Below are 18765 nucleotides of genomic sequence, written 5' to 3' on the forward strand. Positions count from 1 at the left end.
TTCTGTGTCCCATCTCTGGAATATCCTGTGTGTATGTACTCACCTAGTTGTACTCACCTAGTTGAGGTTGCAGGGGTCGAGTCCAAGCTCCTGGCCCCGCCTCTTCACTGGTCGCTACTACTGGTCCCTCCAGGTCCCTACTGGCCCCTCCAGGTCCCTACTGGTCCTTCCTGGTCCCTCCTGGTCCCTACTGGTCCCTCCTGGTCTCTCCTGGTCTCTACTAGTCCCTCTTGGTCCCTACTGGTCCCTACTGGTCCCCCCTGGTCCCTCTTGGTTCCTCCTGGTCCGTCGTGGTCCCTACTGGTCCCCACTGGTCCCTCCTGCTCCCTCCTGGTCCCTAGTGGTCCCTCCTGGTCCCTACTCGTCCCTACTCGTCTACTCGTCCCTACTCGTCCCTACTCGTCCCTACAGGTCCCTCCGGGTCCCTCCTGGTTTAATAATGATGCTTCTGAAGACGACGATGGTGTTCATTAGGACTCACGAAATCGTAATAACACGATTGCAGTCAAATCACGAAATGGGAGTGGGTTTGAACCCATGGCAAGTGAGTCCTAAAACTCACAGCTGGTCCAGTTGTTAAAGCACTGGCCTGGGAGTTTTTGGACTCTCTCGCCATGGGTTCAAACCCCAACCGTTCCCTGATTTATGGTACCCATTTGAAATTGTTGTAATCAGTGTGATTACTGGAGAATGCCTCTTCAGATCGGCTTCAAATTTTATGTCCTGCTGTGTTTTCCAGATAGTTAAGAACATAAGAACATAAGAAAGGAGGAACACTGCAGCAGGCCTGTTGGCCCATACTAGGCAGGTCCTTTACAATTCATCCCACTAACAAGCATTTGACCAACCCAATTTTCAATGCTACCCAAGAAATAAATCATAAATCCTAATTTACCAATCTTATTTATAAATAATGATATTGATTTTCAATCAATAAGTAAAGCAATCCTAGTTTTATCGGCTTCAAAACAGCCGTTCTATTAGAAGGATGAAACTATAAGTTTAGGCTGTTGAACAGCAAATTTGAAATTTAATAAAATTACTGGAGAATGTTTTTTTTTTTCTGATAGATTTCGAACTTTGAGTGTTCTTGGGCTATACTGAAATAAAACTTGACTTTCATTTTCATTTGTTTTAATTTTAAATTGCTAGTTTCGTTAAATAAATTGGTTTCTATGTGATAACCAGAGAATGCTAATTTCTGGCAGCCTTCAGATACTTCAGCATTGATCTATTTTAAACACATATGCAGTATAATGTGATCCTTTATTGACTACGTTTCGCCCACACAGTGGGCTTTTTCAAGTCACAAACAGATCTACCTGGGGTGGAAGGGACGCGAGTATTTATAGTCAGGTTCAGAATGCTGAGGTCAGGTGGAGAATGCTGCATCTGATGATCTACCGAGTGGGGTTATAGAGTCTAAAATCTTGGGTAGCTTGGAAAGGAGATTGGATAAGTTTGTGAGCAGACCTTCTACAGTGTTCTTCCATTCCTGTGTTCTTATGTGGGATAGCGATGAAGAAGTTTCTTCGCAAGTTGTTCAGCTATGTTATAGAAGCCACTATTTAGTTGAAAATGTCGGATATAGAAATAAGTGATGATTCCAGGATTCTTCGGTATTGAGTGTTGTCTTCTGTGGCTTGAGTTTCTGTAGTTTATCAAGTGGTTGTGTGAATTACGGTGTTGTACACAGGCATTCCTTGTGTCGTCAGACCTGCTTGCGTATTGGTGTTCTGAAATACGTGTTTGGAGGTCCCTTGATGTTTCGCCCACGTATAATTTGTTGCAGTCATTACAAGGGATTATGTATACCCCTGCAGAGGGTGGAAGCTTGTCCTGTCTATCACTGGTAATGTCTTTGATGGTCGTGGTTGTGGAGGTAGATACTTGGAATGAGGTATTGGAAAAGATGTTGGAAACGTGTTTGGCAATGGAGTTGGTGGGGAGGACTATGTATCTCTTCTCGACAGTGTCTTCTCTGGGTGTGTTGAAGATGTTTAATGCCCGTCGTCTGCAGTCTCTGATGAAGTGACGAGGATAGTGGAGTTTAGAAAATACTTGTTCAATTATCGTGCATTCTTCTTCAAGAAACTCATTGCTACAGATTCTGAGTGCACGCAGGAAGAAGCCTATAATTACACCACGTTTAGTTTTGGTGTCGTGGTGAGAGTAGAAGTGGAGAAGATCGTTTTGGTTGGTGGGTTTTCGATAGACTTTAAAACGAAGTTCGTGGTCAGCCTTGCAGAGCAGAACATCAAGGAAAGGAAGAGTGTTGTCGACTTCTTCTTCAAGTGTGAACTGGATTGAAGGCTCGACCTGGTTGAGCTTGTCTTGGAGAGCTTGAACGTTGAAGCGTTTAGGAGTTATGAGGAGAATGTCGTCAACATAACGGAGCCAGGTGACAGACGAAGGAATAATGGTGGAGAAACGTTCGGCTTCTAGATGTTCCATGTATAGGTTCGCCAGGACCGCACTGAGTGGCGAACCCATGGGTAATCCAAAAGTCTGCTGAAAGAGGTGATTTTCGAAAGAGAAACACGTAAAGCCAACACATAATTCAACAAGGTCGATGAAATCGCTGGCTGGAATGGGAAGATCAAGTGAATCGTCAATTTTCCTGCGCAAGAGATCGATGGCTTGTGTAGTAGGTACTTTGGTGAATAGGGCAGTCACGTCAAGGCTGGAAAGTTTCTTGTTCCTGATGTTGATGTTGCGAATGCGATTGAGAAGATCACCCGAGTGCTTGAGATGTGCTGGACTGATAGTGCCCAAGAGTTTAGAGAGGTGTTTTGCGAGAATTCCTGAGAGCTGGTGGGGAGCACTGCCTATTCCCGAGGATATGGGCCTCAGTGGGATACCAGGCTTGTGAGTTTTTGGCAGGCCGTACATTCTGGCAGGTCTGGGGTTGCTGGGCATGGTGTGCAGAAGTTTCTTCCCTTGTTCTGAGCCCCTCAGAATGCGGCGAGTATAATTATAGGCTTCTTCCTGCGTGCACTCAGAATCTGCAGCAATGAGTTTCTTGAAGAAGAATGCACGATAACTGAACAAGTATTTTCTAAACTCCACTATCCTCGTCACTTCATCAGAGACTGCAGACGACGGGCATTAAACATCTTCAACACACCCAGAGAAGACACTGCCGAGAAGAGATACATAGTCCTCCCCACCAACTCCATTGCCAAACACGTTTCCAACATCTTTTCCAATGTAATAAAGTTGGTAGAATTACCGACAATATGTAAAGTAAAAGGACACAAGTGCAACTAATGTGACATTTTATTGTGGCAACGTTTCGCTCTTCATGAGCTTTATCAAGCCATTACAAACAATACATGTATGTGTATAATGTTCGCCAAGACCGTAGTCCTGGCACGGGTCTCAATCTTGCGATGACCCGTCTCTGGCTCCCGAGGGAGAAAGGTTTCTACAATGATGCGACATATGCTGTTCAAGCACTCTTCTGGTCAGTTCAACTGGTGCATCTCATAAGCGACAACACCGTATGTACTCCTAACTATGGACACTAGCGAGGAGGAGGATATGTCGTTATCACAGGTAACAGCTTGTCTGGTTCGTTGACTCCATGGTACACTAGTGTGGCCGCAGTCATCTCTGGTTCCTCTTCCGGAGGGAATATCACTCCTAGTTGCCTGCGGAGTGTCTCAGTAACTTCGCACTCCAGAAGATAGTGTGTTAGGGGCCGCTGGACAACGTGCTGACAGTACTGGCACATCTCCTCCTCAGCCTTGTCTACCATCATCTTGGCTGTGGGAAAGCCCAAACGAAGCCGATGGATGGCGGTACACTGCGCTCTGGACCAGCTTCTATCATATGGAGGGGGTTCTCCCTGAGTCGCTGCTCGGTACCACTGTTGAGATGGGGTATCACCTAAGACCTCCCCCATAAGTTTCATGGCTCTGGCAGCCACCAGTTTGGTCTGTCGTAGGCTGATTGGGACAGTAATTCCAACATGTGGATAGTCTATTGCTGCCTTGGCTGCATCATCTGCCGCCTCATTTCCCCGGATGCCAGCATGGCTGGGGATCCAGTTCAATGTCGATCTGTTACCCTGAACTTGTAAGGCTGTCATTATGCTCAGGATCGATGTGATGAGGTGAACATTGTCCTGTGGTTGAGGATGGGAGAGGGCATTGATTGCAGACGTGGAATCAACATGTATGACAGGTCGGAGTCGATGTCGTAGGGCATGTGACAATGCCTGCTGAATCGCCACCAGCTCAGCTTGAAGGATCGTGCAGTGGTCAGGGAGTCGCCAGCCTTGTGTGTGACCATTGTGGTACAGTCCAGCTGCTGCTCTCTTCCTGTCAGGGTCGACAGAACCATCTGTGAAATACACTGCACATGTGCCTCCCTCTGCCAGTGCCATGCTTGTCTCAGCATGATTGCTGAGAGTGTCTTGACTGCAGAGACGCTTAGAGATGGGTAGCTGCATGATGCAAACATCGGCTGGATCTGGGCGCCAGGGAGGTGGTGGATGGTACCCAGCAACAGGAAGGTCACAACTCTTCTCAAGGAGTAGTTGTATAGGCAGCAGCTTCCGCCCAGCAGCACAAAACGAACGAATCCAGGAGTAGTCCGTGAAGAGTGTGGGATCTTGTGCCATGGTTGTCAATATCCGTCTCCTTAGTGGGGTACCTTGCTGCCTGTGCAGAATCGTGGCCACTTTGCAGGCGTTTATGTATCTTACTCTGTCAGCCAAGGAAGGAAGCCGGGCCTCAGATCTGAGACATACTGTGTTGGTCCAGATGGGGGCCCCAAGCATAGTTCTTATCGCCTGATTTTGTACGACCTCTACTCTTTGCCTGCTCTGCGGGAAGAGATGAGCTAACGCCGGTGCACCGTAGTCAATGAGCGAGCGTATAGCTTGTATATAGTAAAAGCGAAGTACATCTTTGCTTGCCCCTGCACGGTGCCTCGTCATGGCTCTCATGGCGTTGAGTCTGAGTAGAGCACGTGACCTGACATACTCGGCCTGTTTCTGAAAGGTCAGCTTTTTATCAATGTAGATTCCCAAGTACAGGTAGGGGGCTGTCCACTCAAGTTCTATATCCTGAATACGTAATCTATTCACAGGATCTGGTCCCTTGAACATCATTGCAAGAGATTTCTCGGCCGAGATCTTGAGGCCTAGTTCCTTGCAAGACTGCGTAATTAGGTCCAAAGCTCTCTGAGCCTGTCGTTCTAAATTGCCTTTCCCATTTACTACGAGTGCAAGATCATCAGCATAGCTGAGGAGCTGTGTACCACTATGAAAGGGAAGGCTCACAAGTTCCTGCATAAGGATGTTAAACAGGGTAGGACTGAGCACACCTCCTTGTGGCGTACCGTTTTCCAGGGATTTAAAGGAAGAGTAGTGTCCCTGAAAACTGACACAGGCCTGCCTGCCCCTAAGGTAGGACTCTATCCAGGCCAGGAGGCGTCCTTTGATTCCCTTCCGAGCTAGTATTGCCAGAATTGCTGTGGGGCTGGCTAGCTCAAATGCCTTTTCAAGGTCGAGGTAGACGACAATACTAGGTTTTTTGTTACTGTCAGCAATCTGGCTTAGTAGAGTGGTTATGCACTCTGCTGTACCCACTCCTTTGGTGAAGCCAAATATGTGATGATGAGAGGGTCCAAGTTTCCATAGGAGGCGGTTTAACACCATCCTCTCAGCAGTCTTGGCTAAGCAGCTGGTCAGCGATATGGGTCTCATACTGCCTGGGTCCTTCGGCTTTGGAATTGGTACGATGGTAGCTTTCTTCCAAGCTGCTGGGAGTGTCCTGGCCCTCCACGACTTGTTAATGACGTCTAGTATGGCCTCCCATCCACTCTGCCCAGCCCGTGCAATCATGGAGTATGTAACACCATCGATGCCCGGGGCAGTGTCACCTGTGTTCTTAATGGCACGTCGGAGTTCCAAGTCCGTGAGGTCTTCATCAGTCACATCTTCCGACTCACATGCAGCTTGTATCGTTAGGTGGCGCTGTGGCAGAAGATCCGTCTGTATATTCCGGATGTCCTGTGGGAGCTGAGTGGATGCTCCCCTGGAAGTGAAAAGCTCCACTAGTTTCTCAGCTTCCTGGGATGGGTTCGGGTGTGCTGGTGGCCTCGGCTTGCTCTTGCCAGTTGCTATGTTGAGCTTGCCCCATATCTCAGATTAGGTGGTGTGATGCCCGAATGTTGAGCACCACTCCAGCCATTTCTCAGTTTTTACTCTGAGAGAGACTCTGCGGGCATGCTGCACAATGGCTCTCAGAGTATTCCTGTTCTCTGCCGTAGGGTTACGCCTGTATAGCTTCCTAAAAGAGTTGATGCGGTGGTTCTGCTCCCGCACCTCGTCGTTGTAGAACACCAGTCTCTTTTGTGAGTGCGTCCTGCGGACTTCTTTGGAATTGCGCACTCTGCTGCCTGGATGAGAACAGTGATTAGCTCCTGTTCAGCCGTATCACAGTCTTCAGATAGAGAGTATGTGGACCACCAGTCATGAAGATAATCCTGGAACACCTTCCAGTTGGCCCTCTTTACGTCCCATCTAGGAGGCAGCACAACTGTGGGAGGCCTGTTGATGTTGAAGGTGGTGATCACTGCAAAGTGGTCACTGACAAGGTGAGGATGAGTTTTCCATGTGGCTCCTGCTGCGAGTTGTCTTGACCCGAAGGTAAGGTCGAGGCAGCCACCCAACAGGTGTGTGGGGTCTCCATTGTTTAGCAACTTTACCTCTGGAATATCGTGTAGGAGCATTGCTATGTGTCTGCCAGCAGCATTGGTTGCTGAGTGAGAGTGCAGCATTGGGTGATGTGCGTTGAAATCTCCACCCACAATAATACACTCAGTGCGTGCTAGTGCGAGGAGTTCTGCAATGTCGAGGGTGTGTCTTGGGTTCTTGTAGATGTTATAGATGGTAATGGGCGCCCCAGGTATGTGCACAAGGATGGCCTGTACCTCGACATCCTCCCCACAGTCCACAGGGTTGGCTATAACCTCGTGAGGTATTGTATTGGATACAAATACAGCTGTGCCTCTGCAGTGAACGCCCGGGTCCGTGTGCCAAAAATACCCAGCAAAACCGGGTAGTCTTGGGCACATAGTCGGGACAGTCAGAGTTTCTTGTAGCAAGACGATATCAACCCGATCCCGAATTACTGCCTCCAGCAAGAGGTGCTGTTTGCCCCTCAGGCCCTGAATGTTCCACTGTAGGACCTTGAGGGTGTGATTTGGTACCGAGGTTATTCCATCGATGTTGTTTCCTGAGCTCTGAGAACCTGCAAATTCATGGCATCCACTGTCTCCTCTTCGGTCAGAAAGCACACTCTCAGGAGCGTACTGACCATCTGCCGGAATGCGCTCTGTTGTTCCGTGGAGTTGATTGTGTTACAAATAAGATCTGTGAACACCTTGATGAGTGCTACGAGATCCTCCCTGGAGAGGGCCTGCTTTGGAGTTGGGTTCGAAACAGTGGATATTATCTGGGTTGTTGTGGTCTGTAGGGACTGCTGAGGGTTGGATTTCTTTATTGTATGCACCGTGGTCTGTTGCTGTATACCAGGTTGGGTAGCCGGGATCTCCTGGTGAGGTGCCAGTTGAGTCTGCAAAGTGCCTGTGCCGGGTAAGGAGTGCCTGCGTTGTCGTGCTATGGCCGGTGGGGGCTCGTTTAGTGCCGCCTGCTGATCGCATTGACCTGATGCACCCTGTTGACGCCTCCTGTTTCTCTTGTTTCTGTTTCTTCGTTGAGGTAGGGGTGCAGGAGGTTCTTCACCTTGACGCCTGGTTGAGGCTTCTAGGGTTGGGAATTCCTGGGCATTGACTTGGGTTAGCTGCTGAGAGATCTGCGGTATGGCAGGGTTCTCTGCACCCATCGTTTGCTGAGAGTGATGATCCGTCGTAGCCTGTTGCCGAGTTTTTGGCGTCTTCCAGACTTCTTGAATTCTGGCGAGCCTCTCGGGGCATCGAGGATTCCAGGCATGGTGTTTCTGCCTGCAGTTCGGGCATTGTGGAGTGGGTGGCGATGCATTTTTCAGCTTGGTGATGCATTCCTCGGTAGGGTGGTGCTGGCTGCAGACTCTGTTCGGACAGAGTGCACCCAGGTGTCCATAACGCTGACACTTGAAACAGTGAACTGGTTCTGCTGTGAAGGTCCTGATATCGTACCTGCCCCAAGAACCGAGGTCCAGCTGGGATGGCAGTTGTCCTACATGCTGAATGAGGACCTGTCGGGTTGGTGCATTGCCTGCCGTCTTTGCCTTGAGACGTTGAGCTGACACCACACTGGGGTGAGCTGCTACTGCCTCGATGGGCATCATCAGCGGGTATCGCATTACTACACCCTTGGTGATCTTCTGCCGAGAGTCCAGTTCCTCCAGGGTGAATGAGAGATCTGTCTCCATGACTCTCTTCAAGGTGGTATACATTTCCTTGTTGAGAGGAGTCAATATTGGTTCTCCCCTCAAGTTGAACCATATCTTGAACTTCAGGTTGTGTCGTGATTCCAGGTATGAAACAAATCCATAGTGGGTTCTGTGGTCCCCGTAAGACTTCACCTTGAATTTGCCAGGTCGGTTGAGCTGGTTTGCCTGCTCCTTGGACGGATGGCGCTTCTTCTTGTTGTCCACAGTGTTCCATCCCTCTTGGTTTTCGGGGGGTGGGGTGTTTATTTCCGCAACTGTTTCTATTGTCGCTGGCTCCATGGTTGGGACTGTCAGATCTGCTACAATGTGAGCAGGATCTTCCTCTTCCTCTCGCAACTTCTTCGCTAGAATTTCGCCCCACATTTCCAAATCTGAGTCCTCCGTCGTGTTCATGGAGCATCGTGACCTCTTCTTTTCGGCAGAAGCCATGTGCCTATCTTGTGATAAGGTAGTGAACTCCGTGAACTGAGTGTGTGTCAATGGATTGTCGTAATACGATTGTCTGTCTTGCAAACAATACATGGACACAGAGGGTATATAAAGGCTCAGAGTGAGGTGCAATACTAGTGAGGTACCATTTCGATGTTCACTAGTGGTGGTGGTAGTAGTAGTAGTAGTAGTAGTAGTAGTAGTAGTAGTAGTAGTAGTAGGGTGGAAGCTGCTGCCTATACAACTACTCCTTGAGAAGAGTTGTGACCTTCCTGTTGCTGGGTACCATCCACCACCTCCCTGGCGCCCAGACCCAGCCGATGTTTGCATCATGCAGCTACCCATCTCTAAGCGTCTCTGCAGTCAAGACACTCTCAGCAATCATGCTGAGACAAGCATGGCACTGGCAGAGGGAGGCACATGTGCAGTGTATTTCACAGATGGTTCTGTCGACCCTGACAGGAAGAGAGCAGCAGCTGGACTGTACCACAATGGTCACACACAAGGCTGGCGACTCCCTGACCACTGCACGATCCTTCAAGCTGAGCTGGTGGCGATTCAGCAGGCATTGTCACATGCCCTACGACATCGACTCCGACCTGTCATACATGTTGATTCCACGTCTGCAATCAATGCCCTCTCCCATCCTCAACCACAGGACAATGTTCACCTCATCACATCGATCCTGAGCATAATGACAGCCTTACAAGTTCAGGGTAACAGATCGACATTGAACTGGATCCCCAGCCATGCTGGCATCCAGGGAAATGAGGCGGCAGATGATGCAGCCAAGGCAGCAACAGACTATCCACATGTTGGAATTACTGTCCCAATCAGCCTACGACAGACCAAACTGGTGGCTGCCAGAGCCATGAAACTTATGGGGGAGGTCTTAGGTGATACCCCATCTCAACAGTGGTACCGAGCAGCGACTCAGGGAGAACCCCCTCCATATGATAGAAGCTGGTCCAGAGCGCAGTGTACCGCCATCCATCGGCTTCGTTTGGGCTTTCCCACAGCCAAGATGATGGTAGACAAGGCTGAGGAGATGTGCCAGTACTGTCAGCACGTTGTCCAGCGGCCCCTAACACACTATATTCTGGAGTGCGAAGTTACTGAGACACTCCGCAGGCAACTAGGAGTGATATTCCCTCCGGAAGAGGAACCCGAGATGACTGCGGCCACACTAGTGTACCATGGAGTCAACGAACCAGACAATCTGTTGCCTGTGATAACGACATATCCTCCTCCTCGCTAGTGTCCATAGTTAGGAGTACATACGGTGTTGTCGCTTATGAGATGCACCAGTTGAACTGACCAGAAGAGTGCTTGAACAGCATATGTCGTATCATTGTAGAAACCTTTCTACCTCGGGAGCCAGAGACGGGTCATCGCAAGATTGAGACCCGTGCCAGGACTACGTTCTTGGCGAACATTATACATACATGTATTGTTTGTAATGGCTTGATAAAGCTCCTGGAGAGCGAAACGTTGCCACAATAAAATGTCACATTAGTTGCACTTGTGTCCTTTTACTTTACATCTTTTCCAATACCTCATTCCAAGTATCTACCTCCACAACCACGACCATCAAGGACATTACCAGTGATAGACAGGACAAGCTTCCACCCTCTGCAGGGGTATACATAATCCCTTGTAATGACTGCAACAAATTATACGTGGGCGAAACATCAAGGGACCTCCAAACACGTATTTCGGAACACCAATACGCAAGCAGGTCTGACGACACAAGGAATGCCTGTGTACAACACCGTAATTCACACAACCACTTGATAAACTACAGAAACTCAAGCCACAGAAGACAACACTCAATACCGAAGAATCCTGGAATCATCACTTATTTCTATATCCGACATTTTCAACTAAATAGTGGCTTCTATAACATAGCTGAACAATTTGCCAAGAAACTTCTTCATCGCTATCCCACATAAGAACACAGGAATGGAAGAACACTGTAGAAGGTCTGCTCACAAACTTATCCCATCTCCTTTCCAAGCTACCCAAGATTTTAGACTCTATAACCCCACTCGGTACATCATCAGATGCAGCATTCTCCACCTGACCTCAGCATTCTGAACCTGACTATAAATACTCGCGTCCCTTCCACCCCAGGAAGATCTGTTTGTGACTTGAAAAAGCCCACTGTGTGGGCGAAACGTAGTCAATAAAGGACCACATTATGCTGCATTTGTGTTTATATTTCCATTGTGTCGGTATTTTATACCATTTATTTCCATTGATCTATTTTAATTTGAAGTAGTTTAGTATTGAATTGAGGTTTTGTAAGTGCCAGTTTGCTAATTTTATAGATTTTTTTTATCAAAGTGGACTTTCTTAGAAAGCATAATATCAACTATTTTTTTCTGAAAATATTGCAGATAGAGGGGCCACAGATATATCAGATCACTTTTTAGTTGTAGCTACACTGAGAGTAAAAGGTAGATGGGGTACAAGGAGAATAGAAGCATCAGGGAAGAGAGAGGTGAAGGTTTATAAACTAAAAGAGGAGGCAGTTAGGATAAGATATAAACAACTATTGGAGGATAGATGGGCTAATGAGAGCATAGGCAATGGGGTCGAAGAGGTATGGGGTAGTTTTAAAAATGGAGTGTTAGAGTGTTCAGCAGAAGTTTGTGGTTACAGGAAAGTGGATGTGGGAGGGAAGAGGAGCGATTGCTGGAATAATGATGTAAAGAGAGTAGTAAGGGAGAAAAAGTTAGCATATGAGAGGTTTTTACAAAGTAGAAGTGATGCAAGGAGGGAAGAATATATGGAGAAAAAGAGAGAGAGGTTAAGAGAGTGGTGAAGCAATGTAAAAAGAGAGCAAATGAGAGAGTGGGAGAGATGTTATCACCAAATTTTGTTGAAAATAAGAAAAAGTTTTGGAGTGAGATTAACAAGTTAAGGAAGCCTAGAGAACAAATGGATTTGTCAGTTAAAAATAGGAGAGGAAAGTTATTAAATGGAGAGTTAGGAAGATGGAAGGAATATTTTGAGGAATTGTTAAATGCTGATGAAGATAGGGAAGCTGTGATTTCGTGTATAGGGAAAGGAGGAATAACATCTTGTAGGAGTGAGGAAGAGCCAGTTTTGAGTGTGGGGGAAGTTCGTGAGGCAGTAGGTAAAATGAAAGGGGGTACGGCAGCCGGGATTGATGGGATAAAGATAGAAATGTTAAAAGCAGGTGGGGATATAGTTTTGGAGTGGTTGGTGCAATTATTTAATAAATGTATGGATTGGAAGAGAGCATGCATAGTTCCTTGGTATAAAAGCAAAGGGGACAAAAGAGAGTGCAAAAATTATAGGGGGATAAGTCTGTTGAGTATACCTGGTAAAGTGTATGGTAGAGTTATTATTGAAAGAATTAGAATAGGATAGAATAGGATAGCAGATGAACAAGGAGGCTTTAGGAAAGGTAGGGGGTGTGTGGACCAGGTGTTTACAGTGAAACATATAAGTGAACAGTATTTAGATAAGGCTAAAGAGGTTTTTGTGGCATTTTTGGATTTGGAAAAGGCGTATGACAGGGTGGAGAGGGGGGCAATGTGGCAGATGTTGCAGGTGTATGGTGTAGGAGGTAGGTTACTGAAAGCAGTGAAGAGTTTTTACGAGGATAGTGAGGCTCAAGTTAGAGTATGTAGGAAAGAGGGAGATTATTTCCCAGTAAAAGTAGGCCTTAGACAAGGATGTGTGATGTCACCGTGGTTATTTAATATATTTGTAGATGGGGTTGTAGGAGAAGTAAATGCGAGGGTCTTGGCAAGAGGCGTGGAGTTAAAAGATAAAGAATCACACATAAAGTGGGAGTTGTCACAGTTGCTCTTTGCTGATGACACTGTGCTCCTGGGAGATTCTGAAGAGAAGTTGCAGAGGTTGGTGGATGAATTTGGTAGGGTATGCAAAAGAAGAAAATTAAAAGTGAATACAGGAAAGAGTAAGGTTATGAGGATAACAAAAAGATTAGGTGATGAAAGATTGGATATCAGATTGGAGGGAGAGAGTATGGAGGAGGTGAATGTATTCAGATATTTGGGAGTGGACGTGTCAGCGGATGGGTCTGTGAAAGATGAGGTGAATCATAGAATTGATGAGGGGAAAAGGGTGAGTGGTGCACTTAGGAGTCTGTGGAGACAAAGAACTTTGTTCTTGGAGGCAAAGAGGGGAATATATGAGAGTATAGTTTTACCAACGCTCTTATATGGGTGTGAAGCATGGGTGATGAATGTTGCAGCGAGGAGAAGGCTGGAGGCAGCGGAGATGTCATGTCTGAGGGCAATGTGTGGTGTGAATATAATGCAGAGAATTCGTAGTTTGGAAGTTAGGAGGAGGTGCGGGATTACCAAAACTGTTTTGTCCAGAGGGCTGAGGAAGGGTTGTTGAGGTGGTTCGGACATGTAGAGAGAATGGAGCGAAACAGAATGACTTCAAGAGTGTATCAGTCTGTAGTGGAAGGAAGGCGGGGTAGGGGTCAGCCTAGGAAAAGTTGGAGGGAGGGGTAAAGGAGGTTTCGTGTGCGAGGGGCTTGGACTTCCAGCAGGCATGCCTGAGCGTGTTTGATAGGAGTGAATGGAGACAAATGATTTTTAATACTTGACGTGCTGTTGGAGTGTGAGCAAAGTAACATTTATGAAGGGATTCAGGGAAACCGGCAAGCCGGACTTGAGTCCTGGAGATGGGAAGTACAGTGTCTGCACTCTGAAGGAGGGGTGTTAATGTTGCAGTTTAAAAACTGTAGTGTAAAGCACCCTTCTGGCAAGACAGTGATGGAGTGAATGATGGTGAAAGTTTTTCTTTTTCAGGCCACCCTGCCTTGGTGGGAATCGGCAAGTGTGTTAATAATAAAAAAAATTGCAGATAGTTTTAAATAAAATAGAACCACACACAAAAAAAAAGGAAATTTTTAAAAAATAATGAAAACTCGCGTTTTTATAGTTTTTAATTTTCACGAGTTTAGTGAACCTTTAAATTGCTGCACAACTTAATGCCTGTGTTCCTGTTTTCTACACTAACTTCTTCCCAAGATTTCGCTTGTAAATTTTGAACACCTTTTCCGATCGGCTTCAAATGTTCAACCCTGATCGTCTATTACCAGGTTTAGGTTGGTGGAACAATTGACAAGCGCAGATGTCTTCTGCTTAATTTCATAAAACCCATTTACGATCATTTTAGAAAGCCTCCTCCTGTCCGGCTCCAAAATTTCAACACCAGTGTATCCTACTTAAAGACAGGAGAATGTAGGCGCCATTTGGTCAATTTTAATATAGAAATGTTAGAGTAATATTTTTGTATTACATGAGTGAGTTATGCTTCCTGGAGGACTGGGTCATGTAACAACCGCTACATCAGCTGAACATGTGGCAGATGTTTTAAGTGTGCGTTGTGTTGCAGGAACGTGTACAGCGTGTGGAGAACGGTGCTGGATGAAACAGAGAAGCTGGGCAAGGCGAGGCTGGCAGCAGTGGAAGTGTTCCAGCAGAACATCTCGGAAGACGCCAAACAGACCAGGTTGAACAAGATACACCTGGGCAAGAAGGTAAGAGATACCTCTCTCTCTCTCTCTCTCTCTCTCTCTCTCTCTCTCTCTCTCTCTCTCTCTCTCTCTCTCTCTCTCTCTCTCTCTGTCTCTCTCTCTCTCTCTCTCTCTCTCTCTCTTTCTCTTTTTCTCTGTCTTTGTGTGTATGTGTGTGTGCGTGCCTCTGGTGTGGGCGGTAGTCAGGGGATTATAGAGACTCATTAATCACTAAGCAAGTCACAGTGAAATAAGTCAGGGAACAGGTGGGGTTGTACCCATGGCAAGTGAGTCCTAAAACTCCGTGATTTATTTGTAGTCGTGTTATTACGATTTCGTGAGTCAAGTTGCACTGGTTATGAAGTTTCAATTTTCTTGAAATTCTGAAAAGTAACAATGAGTTTACAGTCAGGAAGTTAGTCACAAAACATTACAATGTAGTTATGTGTGATTATGATTTATTTACGAATTATTTACAGGAGACTTAATCAGGGTATTTTTCCTGGATTGCTGGTATTGTGCCACTGTGAATAAAATACTTTGATATTTGCTGAACATTTGTGAGTGAATAGTTTATGAATTCATGTATTTTTTCGTGTTCCTACACGACAGTAGTTCCTGTGGTAAGGTTTCAATTGTTTGCATCTGCTTCTGCTGGTGATGCAGACTCCCAGGGCTATCTGGAGCCCAGCTGACGCCAGGCAGTAATGATATCAAAGAGTCTGCTGATTGTGTTGGTTATGTCATAGACATGAGGCTCGTCTTGATGGACTGGTGATACATGGACTGACTCTTGGTAATCTCCCTCTTTATCATGTTAATTACATTCACTGAAATTACTTTTGTAGTGTGTCGTCAACCCTCTATTTGACAACCCAGGTTTGTAATCCGCTCCCTCCTTGAAGACGTGCGACTTTATCAAGTTCTTTCTGCATGATTGGCATTTTGGTAATACTTGGACATTCTAGGATGATCATCTCTTTCTGCATTTTTTTCGGGCTTTCTGTCAGACACAAGAGCAAGTAGGGTTGCGACATAGTTACCTCCTTATTTGATGTAAACAAAATACATTTTCACAGTTCTCACATTAGTAAACTATCTGAGGTATAATCATGCCACAGTTCTCAGTGCTCTCAGTCTTTGTACTGACGACAATGTCTGATTACAACAAACCCAAACACAGGGACCTGAAATCCGAGATATCTGTACCTGTTACATATTCCAACCGAGACCCAGCATGAAACTGCATACGGTAGACCGTGATTCAGTGCAAGCTGTATGTACCTGTCAAGTACCTTCATTTTCTCAGCCAGTATGATCAAACCCAGGTCCTGACACGGCTCTAAAACATAGTTAAGAATGTTTTAGGTGTTGAAAAATTCGGTGGTGTGAATCATTATAACATCAGTAAAGCTAATCATATGATGATCGGGATGGTTAGGCATGCCAACTTGGAGTGCATTAATTATAATATTGAATACGGTTAGATTGATAACACCTTCACGTAGAATTCTTAATTTAAAGTCTTCAGTTGGGTTAGAAAGACACGTTAGCGAACACTAGGATATTTATCAGAAAATGTTTCGGTCCTGGAGTCTTAATCACTTCTAACACACCTCGGCCAAGACTGGGTGACTGATTACCTCATCTTTTGTGTATAATTCTATGTTCTTCACATTATGTCCCCTCGCGAGGGGCGAGGGGCTCTTGATCTAGGGAATTGGATCTGTGCTCCAGTTCCCTGAATTGAGCCTGAATACCTTCCATCCCCCTCCTACATGCGCTGTATAATCTTACGGGTTTAGCGCTCCCCCATGATTATAATAATAATTCACATTATGTCCTTGTATTGATAAAGCCACTGAAAAAAAACCATACCACGGGCGGGATTTGAACCCGCGGTCAGTCTCAAAACTCCAGACCGTCGCGTTAGCCACTGGACCAGCTAGCCACAATAAGATTCGTCCAACTAGGTATATTTCTACACCATAGGAAGGTTAGCATATGCACCACTGTGACCACAAATGCAAGTTTTTACAGACGAATCTCCAGCTAGCGTGGCCGTGAGGAATTCTAGCTCAAGTCCCCTCAAAGCCGTTAACATGACTCACGAAATCGTAATGACACGATTGCAAACAAACCATACCACGGGCGGGATTTGAACCCGCGGTCAGAGAGTCTCAAAACTCCAGACCGTCGTGAGTCGTAAAGCCACTGGTTAGCGAAACATCTGCAAATAAAGATACCCAGGTGTTGCACAGGTCTAATTCTTCTTCAAGGTGGATATGCAACAGTACACGCTCCTTCCATGCATGAAACTGTGTAACCGGGGAAGGCAGAAACTGTTTGATTCTAGTAGTATCCTCTCAAATGTTTTACACAAGCAGCTAGTAAAGATAGTTGGCGAAATGCATTTTGTTAATTGAGCTTAAGAATGAGAATGATGAAATTATTTGTCCAAGGCTTCGGGAGAGCTCCCTATGTTGCGTAGCTTAAGTAAAGGATTTTCTGGTGCTTGAGAGAGCAATCCTAGTGTGTTGTAAGTGTTATCGTCCTCCCCAGAGAAAAAAATGTGCAGCGTCGAGTTCAAAATAAGTGAAAATGATACTTCAATTTTCGTTCTTGTTGATCATGGGACGAACAAGTCTGTTCCTGGTATCATACTTCACATATAACATTGTGTTAATACGTAAGTTATTATAGCATGATGTAACAGCTCAAGCATCGACTAATTCGTTCACACTGTATAGAGGATGCGGTTGAGAGACCTGACCAGTCTCGTTACACTTAATTCCACTTACATTTCTCCATGTCTGGCTAAGTGGAGTGTGAGCATTAAGTGTGAGCATTAAGTCCATTGACAGACGTTTCCCAGTTTATTTGCCGAAGCTCTGACATACGATCCCTGGCAACAGCGAGGGAAGTCTGGAAGACCTGAAGCATTTAAGGGTATGTTATTATTTCTATAGCCTAGGCCTGTTCTATAGTCTAGGCCAATTTTAATGCTCAGAGTTTAGAATTGTTTTAGTATATATACTTATTATAGTAGTTAGCTGAGTTTGAAGTACAGGGGGGGGAGGGGAGGAGGGTCTGAGAGGCTGTTTACGTAGCTCTAAATAATTTTGAATGTTACTTACAAGGTCATTCATTGTTTAAGGTCTCAAGAGAGAAACATTCATAAGAATTTTAGCAATCCGTAACATGGGAGACATAATTATGATGCGTTTTCTCTTGTCTTTTCAACCTTGTATGATAGTATTACAAATTGGTTCATAAAGACACGTGAGCAAAAACGTTTCGGTCCTGGGACCGTAACGTTTACTAATAAATATGTTCTAGTGTTTGCTCACACGTCTTTTTGAAGCAGTTTGTGGGAATCGATTACCAAGGTTTATACCAGTACTTCCAAATATATATTTCTTAGTATAGTGGAATAAAGTGATGATATATGTGTTACAATATAAGACTCACAGCTGCCGAAGGAAATGCTGTAACCAAGATTTAGATAAATATCTCTGATAAATTAGACACATGTGCAACTCTTGGGTATCTTTATTGAGGAAACGTTTCGCCACACAGTGGTTTCATCAGTCCATACGTAGGAGAAACTTGAAGAACAGGAGGAGAATGAGGTAATCAGTCCCTCAACCTTGAGTCGATGTGTTCAGTCCATCAATCTTGAATAGAATACGGTATTCTATTCAAGATTGATGGACTGAACACATTGACTCAAGGTTGAGGGGCTGATTACCTCATTCTCCTCCTGTTCTTCAAGTTTCTCCTACGTATGGACTGATGAAACCACTGTGTGGCGAAACGTTTCCTCAATAAAGATACCCAAGAGTTGCACATGTGTCTAATTTATCAACATATCGGTTCTCTGAACCATTCATCTATAAATATCTCTGTAACAAAATGCATGACAAAAGTTACGTATCATTATAACTACTAAAAGATGAGTTTCCAACGACAGTGGATTCTGACATCACCAGCTGGAAGGGTAATATAATATTAAACTTTTCAACAGAAACATACAAGTCAAATATATTGACAACAGAGTTTCCATCATAATTCTATACAGAGGTTATTTAAGGGTGAACTTGGAGACAGTGGAAGAAGAGGTAATCAGTCCCTCAGTCTAGATGTTCACCAACCTAGTCTTTATTAATGGCACTGGATGATACTGAAGCCTTAGGGATTATTAATTGCAATAAGATGATGGGGAAGCAATTTTTTTTAATATAGAGAGTAGAAGAGTTAGTAGGTGTGTGATTATATGCTAAATGAGGACAGTTTAGGGAAGGAGGCAGGAGGATCTTACAGGAGAAAACCGACAGGATGATGAACTAGACAAGTGCTGCACAAGTGTTTAAGTCATCACAACATTAAGTGGTTCAG

General features: G+C 45.4%; 1 protein-coding gene across 14 annotated transcripts in view; it reads left to right on the forward strand.

The window, feature by feature from the left end:
• The window catches only part of nwk (nervous wreck), a 563357-nt gene that overhangs the window by 380069 nt on the left and 164523 nt on the right, over positions 1 to 18765 (forward strand). For all 14 annotated transcript variants that reach the window (XM_070096788.1, XM_070096797.1, XM_070096793.1 and 11 more), the window contains one exon: positions 14247 to 14391. In XM_070096788.1, coding sequence (XP_069952889.1) covers positions 14247 to 14391 — 145 coding nt within the window. The remainder of the gene's footprint in view (positions 1 to 14246; positions 14392 to 18765) is intronic.

Source organism: Cherax quadricarinatus, chromosome 55 (genome assembly GCF_038502225.1).
Source record: "Cherax quadricarinatus isolate ZL_2023a chromosome 55, ASM3850222v1, whole genome shotgun sequence".
Taxonomy (NCBI): Eukaryota; Metazoa; Arthropoda; class Malacostraca; order Decapoda; family Parastacidae; genus Cherax; species Cherax quadricarinatus.